Raw genomic sequence first — 27101 nt, forward strand, 5'->3', positions numbered from 1 at the left:
TATGCTAATTGCTTAACTGTCTCTTTTTGTAACAAATTGGGTCTAAAATATGCCACTTTTTTTATTAAAGTTTGTCTTGAATGGAGGTTAATTTCAGTTAAATACTTTATTTAGTTAATTTCAGTTAAATACTTATATTAAGCACTTGGAGCAACTTTTATGAAGAAATTACTAAAAGTTTTATTACTTAACTTGTCAAGGGCCAGCAAAATGAGAAACCCTTGACCAAGCCTGCGCAAATCGAAAGTACATGTTTGCAGGGGACCAGGTGATTTTCCCTGTTAAGTCCAGTTCCATTTAAAATAGATCATTAAAAATTTTACTGCAATTAAATACACTGATGTTTACAACTTATTATCATTGATAGAATCTGAATATACTGTATTGTTTGGAACAGAGCCTTGTTTCAGGTTTTGCATTCATAATAATTCTTTAGTTTTTTTTTTTTTTTTTTCTGTTAAGGAAATTCTTTTTGCATACTACACACTGTCTTCTTGAGTTCTCTATCAAAATATGAACAGAAACCCAGTGCACAATAAACACATCCTTTTGTGCTGTTGTTTACATGTTCGAATTCTCTTGATCCAACAAGAAATTTAAAAAAATTCAGAGGATAGAGGTCATATTGAAGATCAAAGCTCTCTGCAGCATTATTTGAAACTAAACAGATTTCAGCTGACATCTAGTTTCGTTTAAAAACTTAAGATAATATGTTCCAATTTGAAATTATACCACTGGGATCATGGCCCTTAAGAAATCATGGGCCTTGGAAAGGCTGATTACATATATGATACTGTAATAAATTTTCTGTGGTATTTAAAAAAATATATTAATTTTAAAGAAAATTGTGTCATTTTAATAAAAAAGTTATATATATATAAATATACACACACACACTTACTCTTAGAAACATTAAAAATTTGAACAAATTGTGAGTAAAACTACATGATATGTTCAAACAGATTTCGTAAATATAATGAAATGAATGAACTATTTGCATTTATACAGTCCTATTAGCATCAAGTTATCTACCTTGTGCTAATTTAGCAGTTTTTTAGTGACTACAAAAATGGACTACAAAAAAGACAAAACACTTTCGTATTTACGTATTTTTATCAATTATTGTTCATTGAACGGGAGTTGGTTTGTTCCCCTTGAAAAGTCAACTAATTTCCGATCAATGACAATACATGTTATTATTCTTCGTGATGATTTAACTCCAGTCCCCGTTAAAACATTATTAACATTTTGCTTTCAAATTACTTCAAAACATCTTTCAAAATATAACTTACCAGTATGGATGCACACTTTTAAAATAATTCTACTTTAATTAAACTTAGGAGATAATATAATCAATTAATCAATACTGTTTAGGAAATAAGTTATTATATATATATATATATATATATATAATATTATAATTTCATTATTATGTGTTAACATTAATACAGCTTGAAATTTCATCCCCAAAACTTTTTTTATACTTTTTGTTTCAGAAAAACTTTCCTTATATATTTCTATGTAAAAGTATTTTCCTGCAAAATTATAAAAAATAAATAAATAAATAAATAAAAATACTAGAAGAATGATCATGCTTCAATGGACTACTTTTACCAGCTCTTTGCAAAATTATGAACAAATGAGAAGCAAAAATATGGCGAAAACATTAAAAAGAGTGCATCAACTTTTCTAGCCCGTACACTATGTGGGCAAATTGAGTTCTGGAAGTGATGCATGTGCAGCCTGCAGGCAAATCAGTTAAGTGTTTAGAAATTAAGTGTCTTAGTGTCTAAACACTGGTAAAGTCCAGGGATGAGAGCATATTGCAGTTATAGCAAAAGTTTAAGTATCATAAGGAAGATAGTAATGACTTCAGATAATTACTGAGGAAAACCATTTGAAAATGGAAAATTTATGTATGAATTATTTCCTCAAGGTATTTTTTTCCCTTTCTATTGCATTTGTAGGCCAGGAATTGTATGATTTAATTTTTAAAAAATGTTTCTGCTGGTAAAGAAAAATAATGATAGAGTCGTGTTCTGTTAGTGTTGTAAAATTTCAGTTAAAAAAAGAACAGCGGTTTATTTTATGCAATGCTGCCTTAATTTTGGAAAATAAAGAACTATAGCATGTGCAATTGCAGAATCTTAAGAAATGATCAGTTACTGTCACAATGACCATAATATATTAAAGATCTCAGACATTTACAATAGGGATTGAAGCACTAAAATTTCAAAATTGGCTAATAAAATGTAGTCAAGCAAACTTCAAGTGCTGAGATGAGGGATATACTAAAAAAGCAATGCAAAGGAACTGAAAAGCAGTTTAAGAAATGCAAATAGGATCTAGTGGATGTGGCATATTATCTTTTCCCATTTTCGGTTTACCTCTGTTCATTGTACAAAGATACTTCAACTACCAGTGTCAGCTGACAGTGATGAAATCCTGCAAGAGGCAAAATCAGATATACCAAAAAAAAAAAAAAAAAAAAAATAGTAGATTTAAGTATCGGAGAACCTAAGGTTAAAAATCTGCAAGAGCGAGAATCAAGGCTTGTAATAATTTCCAATTGCGGAAGTAAAGAGGAAGTACGGAAGCTAAAAAATTAGAGCTGAAGGGCTGACGTATCAATTCTACTACACTTTGTGAAGAAAAGATTGAGTCACCAGATAGTGTCATAGAAGAAGAAAGTATAAGATGACAGTAAAAAGATAACATGGAAACGATTCCAACTGAAACACAAAAAGAAGTTATAGATGATACCAAATTCACATCTAAAAAGGAAATCACTGTGGAGAATAAATATAATATTAAACAGCTGCTTTATTAAATAAAAAGGAAAGTATCATTGGTGATAAATCTAGTTTGGGCAAAACAACTAATTCATTTACAGAGATGGAAGCTGAAGCCATTAAAAAAAAAAAAAATATGCAGTTAGACTGTATTTAAAAAAAAAAAAAAGTGAGATACTGCAAAAGAAAAACCAAAAATGGTGGCAAAACAAAAGAATTGATAAGATGCTGCAATGATTTCAAAGGACATAGAAAATTCTTGAAACTTTTAAAAAAAAGTCAATTGTGGTTTCTTTGTAGCATATCTGAGTTACTGGCAGGGGTCTAGAGTTATATTATTTTGAAAAAGATTTCTCCTCGCAACAAAAACTAATAATAATGTCTTGAGTTAATTTCTCACGATGATATATGCTGCTAATTAAAAAGTTTTCTCTTATTTTTGGAAAAATAAAATACGTTACAACTACAGTATGCGTCATTGTTAAATCTTAATGCATTATCAGTTAATGACAAACCAGACCTAATGCAACATATTCAAAAAGAAAGAATGAATGAAAATATGTTTAGACAGGATGTAGATTTGTTAAAAGAAAAATGAAAACATGTAACAGTGAACTAAATGGCAGAGAAAACACTGTATTAGTATCCTAGTCATGAAGTTTCATCACTGAGATAAGCAGTTATGTTTGAAAAAAATAGACCCTGTTTATATTAGTTTGAGATGTGTTTTCTGTTGATTTATTTATTGGTTTTAATGTAGGAATAAAATGCAATGTACTGATCTGTGCAAACTGAGTAACGATATAAAGAGTAGTAAAAAATTTTATTTCCTGATGTAATTTTTTATCATTTGAGGTTACTTTAAAGAAGTGTATCAAAGTGAAAAGGTGTATATGATAGTTAAATTGTGAGTAATAGTGATGCTAATTATGCCTAGATTTTCGTACAGATGTGCTAATAAAAATTATTGATGAGAAGGAATGTAGTGAAATCATTCCCCTGTTTAAAACAAAATGAAAACAAAAATTTTTTATCTAAAAGTTCTGTCTCTAGTCTAGTGGTTGAGGAGGAGAATACAGTCCTATTGATAATGCTATCATTTGCTGTGCTGTTCATGAATACTAGGATGAGCTAAGGCGAGTAGTCTTCATGTACTTTGACTACATTAAGTGATCTAATTCACACCAGTTTCAATAATTATGTTTCTATTATATGAAAATAGTATTAGGTGTGCCTGTTATCAATTTTTTCTTCTTAATGGCTATGACTTAGTGGGAAGTAATTTTAAGTACAATATCTTAAAAAAAAAAAAAAATGTCCAGTTCGAATTTTTGTATGTTTCATATGCCTGTAATGATTTCGCTTTTAGAACTCTGTAAAAATTTCACATGCTCAACTTAATGCTTGTCAAAGAAGTGATTTTCTTTGCATTTAAAATTTGATTTGCATTCTGTTATCTTTTTAATTAATTTTCTAAATTATATGGTAAGTAGTATTTTTTTTTTTTTTTTAAATTTAAAGATGTGTAGATTTATGTTAAGAAGTAATACTTCTGTGTCAGAAAATACTATGTAGATTGGAATGGTTCACTGGGATACAAGACTTGAATTTGTCAAAATAGATTTTTCTGCTTCATTATGATCTTCTTCATTTGCAATGCACTTTTACCTGCATTTTTTTATATCTTTAAAATAACCAGTCATTTTATTGAATACTTTTGGAACTCATAGTGGAATTTGCTTTACACCATCAGTCATCTAAAAAGAGGGACATTATCATAGTGCAAAATATGTAATTTATATTCTGAAGACCCCCCATCATTTTCTATCAATTTCTTTTTCAAATGACACAAAATGCTCAAGTAATATTCTTTGTTAACAGTTTATCAGGACAAAAAGATTTCATGATGCGTGACACCCTTGCAAACAAATTACTGTGATTTTTAACTTATTGGAACATAGTCCATATATTCTTTTTTGACCTTTCAAATTGCGTGATTGTTCCTTTATCAAAAGCCTAGACTCATGTTTCACCAGCACCATTTCTCAAAGCAAATAGGACTTGCTTTGAGAAAGCTTCTCCTGGACAATTTAAGCATGTTGTTTTTAGTAAAGATCTCTTTTTTCAGAACTACTTGAGAAGTGATATTCTTCCAAGCTAAAAAATAATTTTTATAATAGTAGTTTTTTGTAGAAAAAGATTAATGCACATTCTTTCCTGAGTTGCCACTGAAATTTCATAAAATTGCCAGAGCGAAATATTTTCGCACAAAAACAAGCATTGATTTGTAAACAATGACATGTGGATTGCTCCTTGAATGCTGATGAAAGTCATACCAATCAGTGGGAAGAATAGCAATTGGTTATTCCAACTGGGAAAAATAACAACAAACTAATCTATACACATAATTTAAATGAATCACTCCAGTGATTATTGTTTACAGTACTATATGTAAATTATTCATATTCCAATATTCAGACTGTATTTGAATGGTGTATTTGCCAGTTGTATTAGAAGTCTAAAAAAATATTTTTCCTTTCTTAGCTCTACTAGATCAAGCAATTAGAGAAAGGCAAGAAGCTTGCAAAGCTGCTGCATCCATCACATTACCAAATTCACAGCTGGATAGTACTTTAGGAACTGAAATTATTGAGGAAATACCTGCAAAGGAACCTCATTTATCAGCTATGCCTAAAAAAAGTGCATTAAAAAAGAAGGGAACTGTATGCAGTACTTCTACAAAAATATGTTTTAACTCTGTTTCATTTGTTACTTCTAATCCTCTTACTATGCCATTGACAAATTTAAATAGGCCTGTTACAACGTAAGTATTTGTTTAAATTATTGGGTCTGCTCATAATATAGAAAAGTATTTAGTACATCTAAACTTATAATATTTGTGCATTTATTAAAGTGTATCTAGAAAAAATTAAATGCAGATCAGTCAAGTTGTAAAGTCATGATTTTATGTAGAGTTACTTTAAAATTTAATTACTTGCAAACCAGTGACAATAGAAAGTTGAGCCTCTTTTTCTTATAGAAAATGCATGAAATAGTTGTTGAACATTTGAACAAGAACTTGAGGACTTAAATATTTAAATGTGTATGTATGTGTTTTTGACATTTTAGAGGTTCACAGTTGTTGTACATTCATAGAATTTAGAAGAGAGCTGACCAGAGAAGATGAAACCAATAACCTTTTTATGCATGGCCGAGAAAAACTGTTGCATAGATCTGACTGGAGCAAAAATAACAACTGGCTTGATCGTTAAAATATCTTTTTTATTTTGAACAAGAAAAATTCTTCAGAGATACGTTTTTGCTTAAATTGGTATAACATTAGGGATAAACCTGCCACACAACTTCTATATACATAGTTTACATGCGAGATAATAGAAAAGAAACATAGTGAAGAGATGTGACACTGTCAGGCAGAATGACTCTCTGACCCTCTCAGGCAGAGCAAGGAGGCAAAAAAAGGTATGTACTAAGTGCAGTCGTATTTATAAGCTCAAGGTCTTTGATTTAATCCTGAGTAGTGATTAAGCAAAAGATTTCGCAGTGTAGGGAAATTACAGGGAGAGAGTGACATAACATGCTGCAAAGAGTTATAAAATGGTGCAAAGCGAATCTTTGAAGAGGGGCGTAATTAAAAATTATGAATTTAAAGAACTATTTGCCAGTTGGTTCCAATTCAGTTGAATAATTTTGTTTCGTATATTTAAATTTTACGTATTCTCTTTCTTCAAGGAGAAAAAGGGCTTGGTGAAAGAAAATTCTTTTGAGAAGAAAGCTTTGGTATGTTAGCAAAGAAAAAGAAATTTTTTAGAATATTTGCAATTTTTTTCAATTGCAATGAGAAAGCAAATGAATTGCTTCAGTGATATAATGGTTAGGTTTCACTATGCCCTGTCATTTGTTTCATGAACTTTCTTATATATTTGAATACAAGAAAACATATAAAAATATAATTTAGAAATATAATAACAAAATATATGACTTCGAAATGGAATTTAGAAATTAAAATTCAATTTGAAAGTCTCTGGAGATACTTTGTAAAGTTGTTGAAAGGTATTCTCCAAATGTCCTGAATGTGCAGTGTCAACTAATTGAGAACATTCAGCGTTCTTGTTTTAGAATTGTATCGACAGTTTCTTTAGATGCATCTATCTGCAAATACATGACAAGGATATTTTGGATTAAATAAAGTTAAAATAGGTTTGGGATTTAAAGCATCTTTTAAATTTTGAAAGGATGTTTGACATTCAGGCCTCCATTTCTGGAATATCTTTTTTGAGTATATTTGTTAAAGATGCTCTAATTCTTGCATGATTTGGAATAAATTTATGATGCACGTTAATACTTCCAAGAAAGCTTTGTAAATTTTTATAACATTTTTAGGGGATTGTAATTTTTTTAATAACTTCAGTATTTGCATCACTGGTTTGATATTTCCCTGCTTGAATTTCGCATTCTACACTCATGTCCATAAATTAAGGATAATGCAAAATCAGGCAAAGGAAGAGTTAGAAGCAAAACAAATTTGACTTATTTGTAAAGCTTATTTATTAAACAAAAGGTAAAGAGCAAAAAAAGATGCTATATGTTTGATATTATTAAAAAAAATAGCGATTTTTTCTCCCTCGAGCAAATTACAAAAAAAACCTATTTACAAAAAATCAATATTACATGGTTGGTATGATTGTTAATACATTGTATGTCTCCCAGACGATGCAATACAGTCCGTACAACGCCTAGTCATGCTGAGTATCAAATTATCGATCTGATCTTGGGGGATATTACACCACTGAAAAAGCAATGCTCTCCCAAGTTCCGGTAGACATGTAGGAGGAGGTTGACGGGCTGCAACTCGTCAGCCAAGTATGTCCCACACATGCTCTACTGGATTCAAGTCCGTTGAGAATGCTGGCCAGTCCATACGGGTGATATCCTCCAATTGAAGGCATTCGCTTACGATGTTTGCACGGGGAGAACGGGCGTTGTCATCCATAAGCACAAATTGTGCGCCCATGGCGCCCCGAAACAAACGTACATGTTGTTCCAGAATGACGTCCCGATAGATTTGGCTTGTCATGGTTCCAATTTGAACATGCAGGTCAGTTCTGGAACCCAGAATAATTCCACCCCAAACGAGCACTCCTGCACCACCTTAACAGTGTCGTTCAATGATGTTTTCTTGGTGGTAACGGGTATCTGGAGCTCTCCATATGAAAGTCCGGGGAGAGTCAAACTGCAAGTTAAACCTGGACTCGTCGGAAAACATCACACAAGCCCACTGTTGCGGTGCCCACAATGCATGTTCCCTACTCCAGGCTAATCGCAGGCGACAGTGAATTGCAGTAAGTGGAACGCATCTGACAGGTCTACGAGCATATAGACCCATCTGCCCTAAGCGTCTGTACACGGTCTGTCTTGAAATTGTCGTACCAGTGGCTGAAGAGAACTGACGAGACAGGTCTGATTGTGTGCTCCGCCTGTTTCTTTTGGCAGTAACTGCCAAATACCGGTCCTCATTCGGCGTTGTAACTCTGGGGCGACCTGTGCTGTAACGTCTACTCACATTACTATCATCTTGAAATTGTTGCCAAAGTCTGGAGATGACACTCTGGGCAATTCCAAGTTCATCTGATACTTCCAGTTGGGTACGCCCACATTCCTTACGGCCGATAATTCTACCATGTAAAAAATCATCCAAAATGCGTCCTTTGTGTCATAACTATTCGGTTATTGCACTGAAATGCTTATAAAGCGCATGCGAACAATTTTACTTCTTTGCCTGTATTCCTTATATATCACTCTCTTACACTCTTGTCATTGTGACGTACCATCGGTTTCATCTGGTTACTTCCTGAAATTTGCATATGGTTCTTGAAGATGTGTGTAGTGATTTTACAGGTGATATATTTATTTTAGAGTTCGATTTCCGCGTGACTCCGAATTATCCTTAATTTATGGACATGAGTGTAGAATATTTATTCTTTCTTTGGTAAAATAGCACATTGTTTTAATTTTATATTTTCCTTTTCACGTATATCAGGTATTATTTAAAATGTTATAAATATTGTTCACAATTTTAGGAAAATAATATTATGTAGGCAACATAATTTAAGACAAACGTGTGAAATCTTGTCCTTTTAGCTATCATGCAAAAAAAAAAAAAAAAAGATCTTAGTAAGCTTGGTGACATCTCGCACAACCGTGAAGAAATAGCACACAGGGAAAGGGTTTGAATTGCCATTTTATTTCATTAACTCTTTAGCAAAAATGCATGAACTTCATGTTCACAATAACACTGACTAATTTGCAGTGGGAACTTGAGAATAGATTAACAGTACCTTAAATGGCAAAGAGTAGTACTGGACTACTTAAAACTAACAAGCTGACTCAGCAACTACACCATGGATAGACATTAAATAGTTGGCCATAAGGCATTCTGCAATTCAGAGTAACAGCAGGAAGGACAAAATAGCAATGTGCCCTATGCTAGCAAAATCACGCTCTGACCAACTTTCCTCTTTCATCCATTTAAATACTCTTGCTCACTTAATTTGCATCCTCCCGGGGAAATCCAAGGGAAATTGAGGAGTTCAGAAAAGATAACAAAAATTAGAATGATTGGTTATTCAAGTTCAGGAGAACCCTAGAAGCTGAATGTGATACTTATATAAAATTTTTTTGAGGGCACTTCGAAAAACAGCTGGGGAATTTCTAAAACCAAATGATAACTAAATTCATAAACACCAAAATTGGTTAACTGCCAATTTCTCAGTATTGTTTTCTTTTAACTTAATGTGCCAAAAACTAGATGCTAGGTCTAGTGTAGAAAATACTTTTGCATTCGTTAATTGGTCTAGTATTGTATCCATTCTAGGTTATGGGTTCATAATCTGTTTTAATTATTTGTTTAAGTTTTCTGTAATCAATACATTTTTAAATTTTTGTCTTTTTATAGGCTTATGTTACAGGAGCAGCATTAGGGCTAAATGGTGGTTTTATAATACATGCATGCAATAATTCATCTATTTGTTTTTAAATTTCAGTATCGTAAAAGTCCAGAAATCCGCAAAGCTTGCGGCCAGAGGTTGTGCGGATTTTAGGATTTTAGGACAGAAAAGATAAAGCATAATATTTGGACTAAAAGTGCAAAATAAATAACGCATATTAGATACTTTTAATTAAATTATTACAGTCAAAAGTCTTTAATCCGGATGTCCATAATCCAGAATGATCTATAATCCAGACCTCAAAAGCTACAAACTTCATGTGCGTAATACCTGTACCCATGCGCATATGCGTGTACGCATGTGCATAATACGTTTACGCATGCTCGTTTAATGTATAACGGACGGAACAAGCTAAGCTAAAATTATTTAATTATCTAATTCAGTTAATGTTGCAGATTGCATGGTTCCTTAATCTTCGAATTGGAACTGGCTTATTATTTTTTGCAGACTGTTAGAGCAATTTTATAAAAGTAAGCTTGAACTTTCAATTATGTCAAAAAGAATTTCCGATTCTGGAGCTGCCAAAGGATCTACAAAGCGAAAGCATGTTTTGATGTCCATCAAACAAAAAGTAGAATTGCTGCAAAGAATGGATAAAGCCATATCCTTTGTTTCTCTAACCATTTCGAAATCTGTTTATCAATTTCAGGCTGCTCTGCGAGGGGAACATCGCGGGGTGCAATGAACTGGAAGTTGATCTGTCAGGACTATCCTTATCTTCAGGGCAGATGTTTTTATTTTATTCGGCTTATAATCCCTTACTAAATGTAGTATTTAATCTCGATGTACTTCGTCTTTGATATGATGTAAATCAAAATCCTTGTCATTATAAATATCATGAATACACATCAAATAGTTTTCTGGTTGCAATTTTTTAATTTTGACGATGCGTAATGTATGCTTTACGCATGCGCACGTTGAAAGAAATGTTTAATAAAGTAAACAAATAAATATTAAGCTTTTTGTTTGTAAATTTTGATACGCTTTAGATCATAATTGCTCTTTATTTCATAAATTACGGTTTCATATTTTTAATTTTATAATTTCTGCATGCCATCTTACCAGATTTAAACTGATGATCTATAATCCGGAAAAATCGATAATCCGGAATCGCCGAAGTCCCGACGAGTCCGGATTAAAAACTTTTGACTGTATATACATTATTGCAATAATTTATTATATGCATTAAATTATTATTACATATATAAACTGATTATATTATTCATTGTATTAATTCATTGTATTAATTGATTATATTATTCATTGTATCATTGTATGGAACCTCTCTATAAGCAAATAATAGAAATGGAATTTGTTTGTCCCATTCTCTGTGGGGTCTTGTCGTATTACATGATGTAACATATTCTTAAGGACTCTATTCCATCGTTCTATTAAATCATTGCTAGCTGCATGACCTGGACATGAAAATCTCGGGGATGCCCCAGTTCTTCTAAGAAATTCCTGGGTCAATGCCAAAGTAAAATTAGTTCCCTGATCGCTTGCTACTATATTTGGTACTCCTGTCCTAGAGAATATTTGCAATAGTGCTTCACACGTAGACTTAGCACTCAAAGAAGTTATAGGTATAGCTTCTGGCCATCGTGTATGCTGATCCTTCACACATAACACATATTTATGTCCTCAACCCGATGGTGGATCAATAGGACCAATAATATCCATGTTCACGACCTCGGATGGCAAATCCAGTCTGCACACTGGAGTTATGAGTGCTCTCTCGTGTAGTCTTTCTGGATTTCTCAGCTGACAATTTTCACAAGATTTACAGTACTCCGCAATGTCCTTAACCATGGAAGGCCAATAAAAGTTTTAATCGAATCCGTTCTTTGGTCTCCTTAATTCCTAAGTGTGCACCAAAGACTGATTCGTGTGCTAATTGAAGAACTTTCGAGCCTCTTTTCGCGGGTAATACCAGTTGAGATACCTTTTCACCTCAAACCTTGTCATTATGATATATCAAACCGTCAATTAAAAGAAAATTTCCTTTACCCTTCTCTAAATTTGACCTGACAGTCTCTAAATTGTCACGTTCCCTCTGTTCTTCTTTCAATTTTTCCCTCTCCGATTTCTCTGCCTGTAACGTTGGTTCTTTAATTTCTTCATTATTTACCTTAATAATAGCCGATATAAGTCTGTTGTTTTCACTTTCTAACGATGGTGTTCTCATTACATTTAAATTCTGGCGCTGACTTCCATCATCTGTTGTCTCGGAAACTAGGCTCTTTTCGACTACTATCCCTTTGTCTGATTTTTCTGAATCTCTAAATGTTAGCGGTGTAAAGAGGTTTTCATATTTCTTCTCCATCATTTTTATTACATTGGTAGGAATTAACCCTGCCCCTTTCAGTTTATCTGTGACCGCTACAACGACTTCTATAGGTGTTGTTAATGTACCGCTTCTACCCTTATTTATCGACATAAAAGTCTTAATTAATTTGGCTCTTATTTCTTCTCCGAAAGCTGAACTCAAGGTGATGACTCCATAATCGTCATTTACATTAGGGACATTTTCTGGTCTTAAGATGGTAATCTGGGTTCCGCTATCTTCAATACATTCAATCTTTCTTCCATTCACGTTCACCGTAATAAATCTCAGGGGCTGAATAACTTCCGATACGTTTACTTGTTTATGACGACTCCCGAAGTTGCGCGAAATCACCTTCGCAATTACCACATCGTTGTTCCCCCGTTGAGTCGAAACATTCTTTTCTGTTTGGTTAGCCCTTCTGCGGACAGTTCCGTGCTAAGTGCGTTTGGTCGCCACAAATATAGCACTGCTTTGTACGAAGGCCCCGTGGCTTATCAGAGAAAGTTTTCCCCTTCCAGCTGCTTCTAGTTTGGGAGTGGTTACGGGGTCTTACCCCCTGGGTTTGAATTATTCTCTCTGCGCTGGTAATTGGAAACTGTTGACCGGTAAACGCAGCTGCATCGCTCATTACTGTCTGCGTAAGCGTTTTTCCTTTCGAAGTAAAATAGAGATCGCTTTCTTTAGCTAAATCTATTGGAGTGAACCACTTATTCCCTTGACGTAGTTTTATATGGGCTGCTGTTTCGCTATCTAGTGATTCCATCAATTTGTCTGCTACAATTAATTCATTTAAAGTTTCGAAATCTTCAACTTTTCTTAATAGCAATAGTAATCCCATGTCGCTGTTAATCTTGAGGCAAACTGTATATGGGTTTTATTTCGGAACCGTTTAGCTTTTCTGAAATTGTCTAAGCATGCATCTGCCGTTGGTTCAAATTCCCTTAGAACGATTGATTTGACCCGTTCGTAATTACGCATTTCTTCGCTTTTAACATAGGTTAACAGATTCGTTGCTTTTTCTCCCAATATATGAAGTAATATTTCTACTTTCATTTCACTAGGGATGTTCTTAATTTCAAAAGCTTTTTCTAAAGAGGTGAAGAATAAATTCCAGATTTCTGCACGCTACAGTACGGGAATTGTCAATGCTCGAGCACTTTTAATCATATCTTCTAATGTTAATGTTCTTTCTACATTGGAATTCCTACTTGTATTACTTTGGATACGAGCCAGTTCTAATTGATTATCATGCACTAAGTTTAATTTCTCTAGTTCCAGAGCTCGATCCTCACGTTAAAGTCTATCTGAGACCGTGCTCCTTAAAATTTCTGTAACGAATTCTGGATCATTCTCACATTCTGAACTTCGTAAAATAAATTTTCTTAGATCAGCTACTGTTGAGTTAGGAGGAACAGTCTGACCTAATTCTTCCGCGACAAATATTAAATCTTCTTTTCTTATTCCTTTTACAGCAAACATTTTGTCTTATTTTCATGCAATAAGAGATGAAATCAAAAAGTCAGATAAAATTATTGCCTACCTCTTATCTTCTTGATGACGCTCACCACGACGACAAAGTGACCCCACTCCTGACACCAATGTGATGATTGATTTTGAAAGGTTCTTTGGTTTGCTGTCATCCGTGATGTTAATCCAATAATGGGACTTCTTTCTTCTCACACATTATTTTATTTATATATATATATATATATGAGGTGTTAATTAGATTACAAAATATTTACATAAGATTAACATTAATTAAAGTCAATTGGAGAGTACACGCCTGCATATTATCGTGTAGTCCTATTAAGACATATGGTGAGTGCACGCCTGTGATAATCGTGCAGTCACCTCTGACACTGTCTAAACCCTGACTCTCCCCTGCGGCAATCAATTGCCAGAGAGGGAGTTGTACAACTTTTTCCCTCGAATACCAGGGGAAGAGAGGTATTAGACATTACGTAAGCATTAATAGCTAAAAGGAAATTTTAAAAAAATTAGCAAGCATAATTAACAGCCTAAGTTCAAAAGTTACTCAATAAGTAAATATTAAATTAAATTGAAAAGAGTAAATTATAAGCAGTAACTCAGTTAATACCTAAAAGTTACGTAAGTGTCCATGAAATACAAGAATATTAAATAAAAATTTTCTTATTCAGTTCATTTTCAGTCTGACAGTTCAAAGAGATAAATCGCTTGTACCAGTCTCTTAAAGTTCCCTCCTTTGGTTTTTACCTCACATAATCATCCTACATGATGACTATGTCCTTTCAAAACTTGAATTATTCAACCTAAATCCCAGGGAAACTGCGATTTGGCTGTTCTTTCAAGTAAAACTGTACCACCAACTTCAGTTTCCTTCTTAGTTTCAGGTACGTCAAGGAAATGAGGATTTCTTAAATCAAGAAGTTACTTATTTAACCATTTTTTCCAAATCTGTTTTGTAAGTCTTGTCTGATATTTCTTTCGCTTTTACTAGACTTTCTGTGGTCAGAGACATATTCATAATCTCAGCAAAGTTGTATGGATGTTCAGCTTTATATTCTATCAATAGAAAATCAGTTGAAGTAAGCAGCTCAGATTCATGTAAATCACAATAAACATAGGTCAAAGTTCGTCTGTTCACAATATCTTTGACTTCCTTGGATGCAGTCGCATATTCTTCAAAATTCAGTTGAACTTTGCGTAAGATCTTTTATAACAGTTCCTTAATCCTCTTCATGAGGCACTCATAGAATTAGCCGCGCCATGGTACAAGATCTACAACGAATTTCGAGGTGAAGCTTTTGGTTGCTAGAAAACTTCGAAAGTCTGCTCCTTTAATTATGCTGTAAAAATACTATACGTCTTTGGCAGCATATTTAAATATTTTTGTGTTATCTGAATAAAAGGTGCAGCAGTTGCCTGTTCTTGATATGAAACAAGAGCCAGAATGCATCTATTTGCAGACATATTGGAAACAAGTTCCAGATATAAAGCTCATGTAACAGTGCACAATATAACGTATGATTTTAGAATGCCATTTCCAGATTTGACATAAACAGGGCCTGTGAAGTCCACACCAGTAACACAGAAAGGTGATGTTTCTGTAATTCTGTCTTAGGTAACTGAGCTGTCATTTGCTTTGCTGGTTTTGCCGCATATTTTCGACATATTAGACAGCTTCTTCTGATTTTCTTCGCCAATTGGCAGTCTTTAGGAATCCAGAACGTCTAACCTATAGTGTTTTGCTAAAGTTTCAGTAACTGCTGCATGTAGAACGTTGTTATATTCTCTCTTTACAATTGATTCAGTAAATTTGCTTTAACAAGAGTTGTTTGTTTTTCTCCAACTGTATATTCCGTTTCTTAAATCTTTCTTTAATTGGAATAGTTTGGTTTTCATAAGAAATGTTGATGGGCTGAATGTACTAGAGCTCAGAGTAACTGGCATGTCAAATTGAAATGCCTTAATTTCAAGTGTGAAGAAATTGATCTCAGCTTTGTGAACACAAAATACTTCAGCGTCTTGAATTTCAGAAGCATTTAATGAGCCACTATTAGGTAATTTTCTTTTTCTAGCCACAAAATGTTTGATCCATACTACAATGCTGAGGAATCTCAGCATGTTACTGAATTTTCTTATGTTGAATCGTTATTCATCTCTTATCGGATCATAGATTTTGGCTGTGAACATAACGCACAGCTCATTTAGTATGTTGTTAGTTTTAGTTGTAATATTGTTCTGTTAGTATGTTAGCTAGTTTAAGGTGATTCTAAAGACTTTAAATCTAGTTTAATAGAGTCACTTTCTGTATCCCAGTCAAGCTGTTAAATTTCAGCTGGTGTAGAGTAATCATTCAGTGATAAACCGTTTTTTAACCACATTTCTAACTCCTTATAATTTAAATGAAATTTATGTGGATTCATAATTGCATGCTTTAAAATAGTAAATGCATCTGATGACAGTTGGTATGCTTTTTCAGTTGTTATTTGCTCCATAATATAAATCGTCGACACACATAGATGAATTCAACATTTTATAACTTTCAGATATTTTAGTTGTGTATTATTTTAATATGGTGCTTTTTTGTAGCATACTTTATCGCAGCCGCTGGAATTAATGAACTGGTAGTAATAACAAATGGTGAATCCATCATCTGCATAATTTTGAATGATTCACAGTTGTCATTTTGGTCAGATTCAACTCTTGTGGTACTAACATATTAAATAATGGAGCTACAAGATGTGCTCTCCATCATGAGGAGTTATGTTTTCTGATGCAGCAAGATAAACATTCTGTTATATGGTATGAAGCAGTTCTACATGTTTGCAGGATATTACAGAACACTGCATAGTTCAGCAAAGAAAACTGATGACATGATAAATATCAAATGCACTACATGGCAACACATAGCACACATATTTACAAATCTGGAAATTGTTTAGGTTGGAAAGTTGTCGAGCATAAATGCTGCATGCAGTCGCAAATGTCTGTCATCCTTAAGGAGATGATAATGAAATGTTCTAAAATGCTTAAAAGTGGCACATTCTCTGACATTTTTATTTGACTTTCCAGATAATTATTGTAGTATCTGAGTCTTGAGATCTTCGTGCAGTAAGTCATTTTCCGTGTAGTAATGTGCTTTGGTCATAATCCATAGAAATATTGTCTGTACAGTCTGCAATTTATAAATGTCATTCGTAATTATGACCACCCACACCTGAGAGGAGTAAGTAACAATAGGACTGCTGGGAAATGAGTAAAATACTTTTTGGCAAAATCAAGCTTTGAGTATTTGTTATGGGAAGCAGTAAATGAATGACATACAAGGCTTTGTTTTTTTACAAATTTATATGATTTGCCTAAGTGAGTCAATCATTTATTGTAAATTGCAAGTTATTTTGAATGCTTTCACAGTCAAAACTGGTTCTTCAAAGAGAAGCAGATTTTTCTTGATTATACAATTTTGCTTGGTTCATCTGATAATCAGAAGCTGAGATTTTTGTGCATTTATGAACATTTTCCATTGTTTGCACCATTTCTCAATGAGTGGGATGTTGAATTTTAGCTTTCATATAGCATGATTAACATTTGCAGATTTTGCTGCCAAGGCAATATCATCTGCATAGCATGCCAGCAATGAGCTGGAGTTGGAGGCTTTGGAAAGTCTGATAGAGATATAAATTATAGAGATAATAGAAATTTAATATAAATAATGCAGATGTAGAACCTTGTTTATTGATTTTTTTGTAATTTTTTTCATTAAATCAGGAAGGTATCTACAAATGCAAGCTTACAAATGTATTGTTTGCTGCAATTTGTAGGATGCATTTAAATTCGTTCTTTTGTAAAATTGGGATGTAGAATAGATTCTTTTTGGCTTGTCTTAAGTAAAAATATAAAGCAGTTGGTTTGGGAGACTTAACATAAAAAAGAATCAAATAGATTATTGTTATGTTGCTATTGTTCACTTCTTTATTAAACTGTAGATTGGAAAACTTTTCCAAGATGTTTGAGAACAGTGCTTTAAGTTCATTATTTGAATATTTCCGTAGGATAAATATATCATCAGTGTATCTTTTCTAACAATGGTTTTTGAGGGAAACCTGTAAAAACAAAATTTTCTAATCTGTACATAAATTTCAGACAAAATGTGTTACTGTGATGCTCCCATAAAGATACCTTTATGATGCTTATTTGTCCATTGTAAAGAGTAGGCATGTCAGATGCCATCACAAAACATACTTCAGTTGTGTGTGCAATTGTGATCCACAGTGAAGATTCGAATTACAGAAACTCAATACATTGTTGCAACATTCACAAAATTGTCAGTAAGAATTGCTGAGCATAAAAAGGATATTTGCATACTCTCTGCCAGCCAGTACATGAACAAAAATAGCAAATCTTGGTTAAATACTCCTTGCAGTATCCAGATGCAGTAACTAAATGAAGCAAAGCTAAACCCCAGCATAAAAGCAGTCTGTAAATTAGAGGAGCCCTAGGAATTGTTGCTATACTGTGCTGTGACAGACCTTTCTCTCAACCTACCATATGTCTGGACATCAAATCTGAGAAGTACAGTAACCCTGCAGAAAGCAATAAAAGATGGTGGTCTTCATCGAGCCATTGATTCATTGAACTGCTTTCATATTATGGATAGCAACATGGACAACTTGGACACTGGCAGATCTCATTGAAGTACATGGAAACAGCTAAATATTAATGATTTTATCAAAAGTTCGGGTTCTGATTCTAGTAAAAAATTAAGCAAAAACCCTATTAATAAGAAGGAAAAGACATATCTGCAGGCTCCATGCTCCTCCAAGCAAGTTTACCCTACAAATAAGTAAATAATTCCTAATAAATTTAAAGAAAATTTACAACTATTAAATGAACAATTCTACAGTGGAAAAATCAATGCAAAAACTTGCAGAGAATAGCCAACAATGCAGAGAGTAGCCAACAGAACCAAATAATGGAAGAAATGAGAATAGCTCCCTCTGCCCAGACATTAAATACTAGCAGAGACTGTGCACCTAATACAAAAGATTCCGGATGGAAAATTCCCTCTAGAATATGCTGAAACTCCAATTCTGAAGTCAAAGCTATGGAAATCCCCCAATCCAACCACTCCAGATCTCTAAACTCCAAAGAGAATATTAACAAACCAGATGTAAATTTTAAAGAAAATAAACCTGAAATAGAAAAAATACAACTCATTGTTGTTCCTGAAATTCTGCAGATTGGTTCATAATTGATAATTTAATTTGCAAAACTTGTGAAAATCAACAGAAACTGTAATAAAAGCCCACCAAATTTTCTTTTTTGTGGAAAACGCTAATGATTTCAGAGAAGTTAGAAGTATCTTGCAAAAGAAAAATATTCCATTTTATGTGTATCAACTTAATTTCAATAAAAATGTAAGAGCGGTTCTGAAAATCTCCCCAAGTTCTGTTGATGAAGAGGCTATCTTTAATGATTTCAAAAGAAGAAATTATCCAGTTATCAAACCCAGGCAATCCATTAAAAAAAAAGAGAAAATTTCCTTTATATTTCCTGGAACTAAAGAAAAACACTGCCCGAAATTCTATCTTTTAGCTTAATAATATGTTTAGTGTAAATGGAATTATTGAAAAAGTACAAACCAAAAAAGAGACCATCTGAATGTTACAAATGCCCAGAATATGGTCATACTCAATATGCTTGCGAATGTTACAAATGCTCAGAATACGGTCATACTCAATATGCTTGCTATAAAAAACCATGTTGCTACAAATGTAGTCATGTAGAAGTAAATGCTGCTATCTAAAAACCTGAAGTAAATTCATTTTACTTCCTCTTGTATTTTGATAATACTATCTATGACAATGGCTATAACTACTATCAAGGCCAGATGAAATTCAAAAACTCTTAACGGTTTAAGAACTCGGAAAAAAAAACATAAAAATTTTCCAAGGAATATTTTTCTAGCCCTTAGTAGAAGATCTATAAATAATCAAGAAAATGGTTTCCAGAAGAAATTATTTTACAGTAATATTCTAAAAAGTAAAGTTAAGACTCTCCTCTTCCTGAAAATCTTTTTGCTGCAACTAACTGGATTAAAGATCCCAAAATTCAAAATTTCTTACACAATATTATTTCTGCCATTCAGTGAATTAAAGGAGCAAAAACTGTAGCTGAAAAGTTCATTGCCTGTTTCCATGCAACTCAAATGCTTTGCAGAACAAGATAAATAAATGCAAATTTTTGCAGCTGACAGGCTGGCATCGAGGTAGAGTGCAGGTCCAGTTCTCATTTCCTTTTGCTACTGGGCTGGGGCCTGGCTCATGAAGTTCATACTTAATCCTGAAGTTATTTTTTTTTTCCTTATCATTTACACTTTCTTTCTTTCTTTATTTAGGCTCACTTGGACTCATGATGAACATAGCCGAGGTCTTAAGTTCCTAGGCCATTACTTCGAACAATATTATGACTTGACCTGACCTCAAGCCATTCTTTTCAGCTCCTGTTGACGAAGCAGACATTTTATCTGAGAAAGCTTCTACTTTTACTTGTATATAGATGTGGTTTCAACCTGTCAACTTAGAACATTTTATTTCATTTTTAACTCCATTCTAACCACATATGCCTTTTAATTCTGAAAAATTTATTGAGTTGATATGACATTTTAAAAATGTTAAAAATTTCCAAAATGGACGGATGTCTAAGCAGGCAGTATCTTATCTCTTTTAGATACACAAAGTTATTAAAAAATGACTGATCCTGTCGTAGATGGCTTTGTTATTAAAATTTACATGTGTAGAGTGCTAAGTGCCTTTTGAAATGAAAGGAAAACTCTCCAAGTTTGAACTATAACTACTGGTCATCCAGAAAGTTTTGCAGTTTTTTTATGAGTATAAAAAAGTTTTATTGAAGTATAAAAAATTTTTTATTGAATCTCATAACTACCATTTTGTTCTATGAACTTTTACCATCTTTCCAGCAGCTAGAAAATTCCTTTTTTGAAAGTCATTAGGTTTATTCGTAAAGATCTTATCAAGGTGCTATTTGACTTTGTTCAAAGAAGTGAACTCCAGGCCTTTCAGGGAATTTTGAAGTGACCCAAAGACATGAAAATCTGAGGGAGAAAGTTCTGGTGAATGTGGAGAGCGATGACCCATACTCAATAAATTTCTGTCTGACATTCATCAAAATTTGGGGCCAACCATTGTCATGACAAAAAACAGCATCTTGATGACTGGTCAGTTCTAGACACTTAGCTTCAATTTCTGATTTAAAAATCTGCCATTTGGGATTTTTTTTTTTTTTTCAAATTATTGACTAATTTGTGGGCAATAGTTCATAAGAAACTGTTCCTTTTCGATTCCCACAATCAACAAAGTATTACTTTTTTGGGATACAGCCCCCCTCTTGATGTTCCTATAGGAGATTTATATTCTTCTGCTCATTTTTATTTTTATATTCTTCTGCAGCAACAGACTTAAATTCACAATCCTGGCTCAACTGTTTTTAAAATATTCATTTACAGACTCGCCCGTTTATTGGAATCTAGATGCTAAACAGTGCCAGGCAAATATTTCATTACTTTTAGTAATGTACAATGAATCTAGAACATTAATTGCATTATCATACAATTGTGAATCATTAATATATTGATAAACACATTGATACGAAATTACATAACAGGTGTAGTTTTCTTTCTTCAGTCGCCTCCTTCGCTTTTGTGAGAAAATTTGAAAAGTTCTTTTCAAGTGCTTTCCATTTAGATTCTGTTCCAACACATTTAGAATCAACATAAAATCTTTCTGGTTTCATAAGCGTTTCCAATTTGAAAAAAAAAAAAAAAGTATAAATTATTTTTATTTGATTAACTTGTTGTAAATTTAGTAAATCACTTTCTTTAAGAAGCTGAAATGGAACTAATCAACTAAAACTGCACATAGAACTGAACATGAATATAGAATGATTAGAATGAGCACATTAAATGAGTAAATCACTCTCTTTAAGAAGCTGAAATAAAGCTTTAATCAACTAAAACTGCACATAGAACTGAACATCAAATGCTACTTTGTGAGAACAGTTGACTGTTGCGATTGGGGCTTTTCTTTCCTTAAAAGTCTCAACCTCTGTACAAGTGCTCTGTTCCTAAGTGTGAGGGAAAGACAGGCCTGCATGCAGAAGTTAGAATTGATTTATAAGGCATGTTTACTATGGGTGCACTCCAATTGAATTTATAATTTATCTCGAAAACTGAGAAGGTTTCGGTGGACTCCCTCACAATTTAAGCTCTGGTTACCAGACTGTGAATATTGCTGTAGTTACTATCTGAAAGCCCTAACAAGCAACTGTTGAAGTGAGTGAAGGAATAATGTTAAGTATTGGCACAATTTGTGTAATCATTGTTTTGTTTTTAGTTACAATTCTTTTTAATAACTGTATTCCAGTTAGATAAAATTCTTAACTTTTTTAAGGATAAAGATATAAGACTGGATCCTCTGGCCCTTGACACATCTAAAAGACATACTTTCTTGTTAACAGATACATAAACCAAATAAATACCTAAAATTTGTCCTCTTTTGAACTCCAGTGAAATCCTCATTTATGTACTTTTATTATCAGTGTAATATTCCTGCTCTGATACTGCTGAAAATTGAGACTTTTTTTGCTAGTGATAAAATTAAAATCATTCAGGGTTCACAACCACAAGTGCATATAATGATATGAAATGCTATATTTGGTAAGTATTTGATTGTCAACCCTTGGTATGTTTTCCATATTATATGAATGCTTCTAGTGCTCATATATGGTGATAATATCAATTTCCATGGGCTTTTGATCGCACAATTGATATAAAGAATGGGTTGTTTATTGAGTTAAGGCTTAAAACTGCAATAGAATACAGAAAAGTTGGCAATCTTACATTTGGATCATATCACTTTTTTATTATTTTTTTTTATCCTTTACCGCTCAAAAAAGACACATAAAAGTAAAAAAAAAAAAAAAAAATACTAATAATAATAAATATTTCTAAAAATTGAAAAAGAGATGGAGGCTGTCTAAAAGTGATTAAAAATGATTAAAAGAAGAGTTTTGTAAGTGTGTATATCTGGGTGATTTCTTAAATCTAAAATCGTTTTGGAAATTCATTTTAGTTATGGAAGGAAAATTCATTCTTTAGCATTTTGATCATATTAAATGACTGTAGTAAATGATGAATTACCAGTATTTTTGTATACAGTTAGGCAAGATCGTTACTTCAATCCGAATATGTGCATAATAACATTAATTACGATTACATTCATTTTTAGCATTATGTAGTTGAAATAAAATTTTAGTGATAATGGCTAATCATTTTGAGCCAACATATGCCTGATTGGTTAAAGCTATAAAAGAGTGAGAACTCTTTCCAGGTTTGATACCTGGTGGTTCCTAAGGCTAGCTACATGAGGTTTTCCTCATATGTGATATAAAATATGTGCCAAATTTTTTTTAAGAAGCCCTCCCCCATTTAGATGTTGATCAAATTAATCTACTGTAATGAACAATGAATTTTCTACATTTTTCGTTAACAAACAGGTGAGATGTTGATTTCAGTAGCAAAATTTGACTGATATCATTAAGTGGTAACAATAATCATTTATAGCTAACTAGTGACTGAGTGACTAAAGCCACAAGGTACTTGGATTTAATTTGTTGATTGAAATGGCCAACTGCTTGAGTTTTTCTCCACGTCTTAATTAAAATTCAGTGTTTTCTCTAGGAAGTCCTCAACAAAGAATCATTTTCTCCATAAGCATTTATTGCTTAGCCTTGTTCATAGGCAGGCTTCTAACAATCGTTCACATTTATGAAGAAAAACTGTACTTGCTCAGTTTAATTTTCTTTCATAAAACATATGTGTGATTGTAGAATCTGTATGTATCTAATACAAAGGTAAATGATTGTCTTGTTCAAATTTTGACAGATTTATTCCAGGTAACTTTTCCTGTCTCACATTTTGTACACATAGATTTTGTATTCAATTTCTTTTATAATGTTACTATTTTAGCATTCTAGTATCTACATCAGAAACTTAGTATCTGATAATAACTTGAAAAATAATAACAAAATGAAGCGAAACACAATAGAAAGAAGTACTGGATATACCAAGTCAGAAAACAATTGGAATTTAATTTTCATTTAAAGTGTGTAATTTTGTGTTTGTATTTATGCTGTAAGTTTGAGCAATATGAATAATTTCCTGGAGTTTGTACTGTATAAGGGATGCAGTATTTTTTTTTCTTTCAGATTAAAAGTTGCTAAGGTGCCTTTAGCTGGTAGTCCTCCTTTCATTAGTCCAGAAAATAAAGAAAATAGGCCTCTGCCTTTTATGCATGTTGGTAGTGTGCTTGGTGTATTAAATTCATCCAACAGCCAGTTAGAAAACTTATTATTCTGGAGAGATTATTATGGGGATGATGAAAACTGTAAGTTGTATTGTTTTCTGTAATCGTGTTTCTCTTTCAGAGTTTACCAGCTAGCTCTGTTTGTAATATGAACTGTTTGTTTATAGCTCAAATGAGCACATCCCCCCCCAAATAAATCATAGATGTATTTTTATTTATTTTGGAAATAATTTATCTGAATCTTTTTTTATGATTTAGATTTATTATTCTGTTTGATGTAGCAGCTGTAATGCATAGTCCAAAAGCAGAATGATTTCTTCTTTTTTGAATAATATGTACTTTAATAGCTATATCTTAAAGCATATTATTATGACTGTTGCATCCAGCCAAACCACTTACCTAATGTGATGTAAATCTTCCCTTCACAGCAAAATAGCTGTGACTTAAAGAGACAGAATATTTTCAACAGAATGATGCAGATTTCTTTTTTTTTTTTTTTAATCTTTGGTTCCATGATTGCAAAAAAGAATCTTTCACTTCCAGTTAATTGCATGGTTTGGAAGATGTTGCATATAACCCTTTCTTCAACTCCAACAATAAATAGCCAATGGATTCATTTCTGAGAAATTTAGGAGCCATGACTGTAAAAAGAATGTTTTTTTCAGGTTCTTGAATCTATTTCTTAACCTCCTCCAGTTGCTAAATTTCTTTTAAGCCTTCATTTGCCAAATTCTTTCAGCTATTGTTGATGACATTAATTCCAATCCAATTTTTCCGATTTTTTTTAAAGCTTGAAATTTTGATTCTTTGCAGTTTGATTTTTTTGATGCATTGTGCAGGCTATATGAAAAATTATGCCATGCCAAAAAAAAGTAAGCAAAATATTTTGTGGTCTGGATATAACCAGAATTCTAGATTTTTAACTTCACAAATTTGGAATTTTCGGATTTGTGAGATATGGACTCTGTAATTAGAAATTTTGAAAATGAAAATCTTTTTCAAATGTTGTTTTAGAGCAATTATATCATCCTGAGATTACATAAATTTAAAACTTTAAAGCCATAGAAAATTCAGTCAGAGGTAAAACTTTTTATCTGAGAAAACTAAATTCCTCTTATATAAAAAAAATGTTCTTGTAGTTTGTCTTGGAACAGAAATAGAAGAAAATGATGTAAATTTTTGGCTGAAGTATTCAGACTAAAAGAAGGCATGAAATCATTTTTAACTTGCTTCTGTTGACCTGTTGTTGAATGTTCATTTGATTATGTGAGTGATATTACATCAGAATGAAGAACTTCCTTGAGCAAAAGTAGTTTAGGGGCTGCACAGATTGAAATGTTATTTATTCTCATTCTACAAAACTATATAGGAAACTTGTGTCTGATGACTATTGATAAAATTTTTAGGAATAATTTATTGCATAACTGGACAGCTTATTATCCTTCTTCATATTTAGTGAACCATACCCTTCTTTCTAACAATTCCTCATCTGCAACATTTGTTGATGATTTGTTGACGTTCTAGTCTAATACTGAAGTAAAATCCATTGTCTACATTAAAATATTTTGCTTATCTCGCTGAATTTCAATTGATCGCAAAGAAAGGTGTAAACACTGTAGTTCCCAAAATGTGCCTTCTCACCTTTACCCGAACAAAGGAATCTTAGCATAGCAATTATTTTTTTTAATTTGTTGAGGAAACATAGATGGGCAACTGTTTGAATTGATATTGCAAGGGTAAATGTATTCTTAATAAATTTTAAAAACATATTTTTTTCTTCATTAGTGAAGCAGTTTGAAAATATGTGTGTATGCATGTATTTAACTGTTTCGTAACAATATTCAGAATTATTTGAAATTATTTATGGTTTTTACTGTGCAGGAATATGAGAGATATGCAAACATTTATTAGAATGACATAAAATGCAACAAAAACTTCATTCCAACAGGGGAAAAAACTGATTATTATAACACATTTACATATTATAAATATTCAACTAAATAAAGATCACCTTTCCTTTCCCTTGCATTACACTTTTGTCTGAATTTATTCTCACAGAATATTTTAATAGCATCATCAAGTGAAATAGAAGTTGCAGCATCAGATTCAATTGATAAATCTCCTAAATTGTCATATCTGTTTTTGGGTGTAGTTGAACGTAAGTTGCTTTTAATTAATTTCATGCATAAAAATGAACGTTCCAAAGGAAAAGTGCTGACTTCCATTGATTTGTAAATTCGTAAAACTATATCAATGTTAGGGAAAATATCAAGCAGATTTTTCGATCTCTAAAATTCCAATAGCGCAGGTTGTTGATATTTACATGTTTTTTTGAGGTCCAAGATCTCTTCAAACTAGATCATCTAAAACAGTAGTTCTCAACCTTTTGACTAACACGTACCATCTAAACAAAAACTGAAATCCTTTAGTACACCGCTACAAAGTAGTCCTATCACCATCACTCTTGAACAAAGCTCAGATCGCATAAATTTATGAGTGCTAGAGAAAAAAACTCAATCAGGATGTTGGGCTTTTAATTTTTGAATTTAATAGTTAAAAATACTTTGCTTCTTTTTATACCACGTGTTGAGAGCCCCTGATCTAGAAAATCCTGTGAATACACTTCACATATTTTTAAAGCTTCACTCCTTATTTCTCCAAAAGAGAGTTTATGAAATTTAAAAAGAATGTAGAAATTTTGAACACTCTGTCATACAGTCAAAAGTCGTTAATCCGGACTCGTCGGGATTTCGGCGATTCCGGATTATCGATTTTTCCAGATTATAGATCATCAGTTTAAATCTCGTAAGATGGCATGCAGAAATTCTAAAATTAAAAATATGAAACCGTAATTTATGAAATGAAGAACAATTATGATCTAAAGGGTATCAAAATTTACAAAAAGAAAAAGCTTAATATTTATTATATATTAGCTTTATATTATTTAATATTTATTATATATAAAGCTTAATATATATTTGTTTACTTTATTAAACATTTCTTTCAATGTAAGTTGTTTAAGTTGCTTCATTTTATGTGATAATACTTTCTCTTTAATTCTATAAACAGACATAATTTCTTGTTTAGTTAC

At 32.5% G+C, this 27101-nt stretch overlaps 1 protein-coding gene across 3 annotated transcripts in view; it reads left to right on the forward strand.

The window, feature by feature from the left end:
• The window catches only part of LOC118183042 (phosphatase and actin regulator 2-like), a 117374-nt gene that overhangs the window by 25974 nt on the left and 64299 nt on the right, over positions 1-27101 (forward strand). For all 3 annotated transcript variants that reach the window (XM_085808290.1, XM_035352450.2, XM_035352448.2), the window contains exons 5-6: positions 5337-5616; positions 23913-24091. In XM_085808290.1, coding sequence (XP_085664416.1) covers positions 5337-5616; positions 23913-24091 — 459 coding nt within the window. The remainder of the gene's footprint in view (positions 1-5336; positions 5617-23912; positions 24092-27101) is intronic.

This window comes from Stegodyphus dumicola, chromosome X1 (genome assembly GCF_044657685.1).
Source record: "Stegodyphus dumicola isolate Sdum_Otavi_A_Nest chromosome X1, ASM4465768v1".
Taxonomy (NCBI): Eukaryota; Metazoa; Arthropoda; class Arachnida; order Araneae; family Eresidae; genus Stegodyphus; species Stegodyphus dumicola.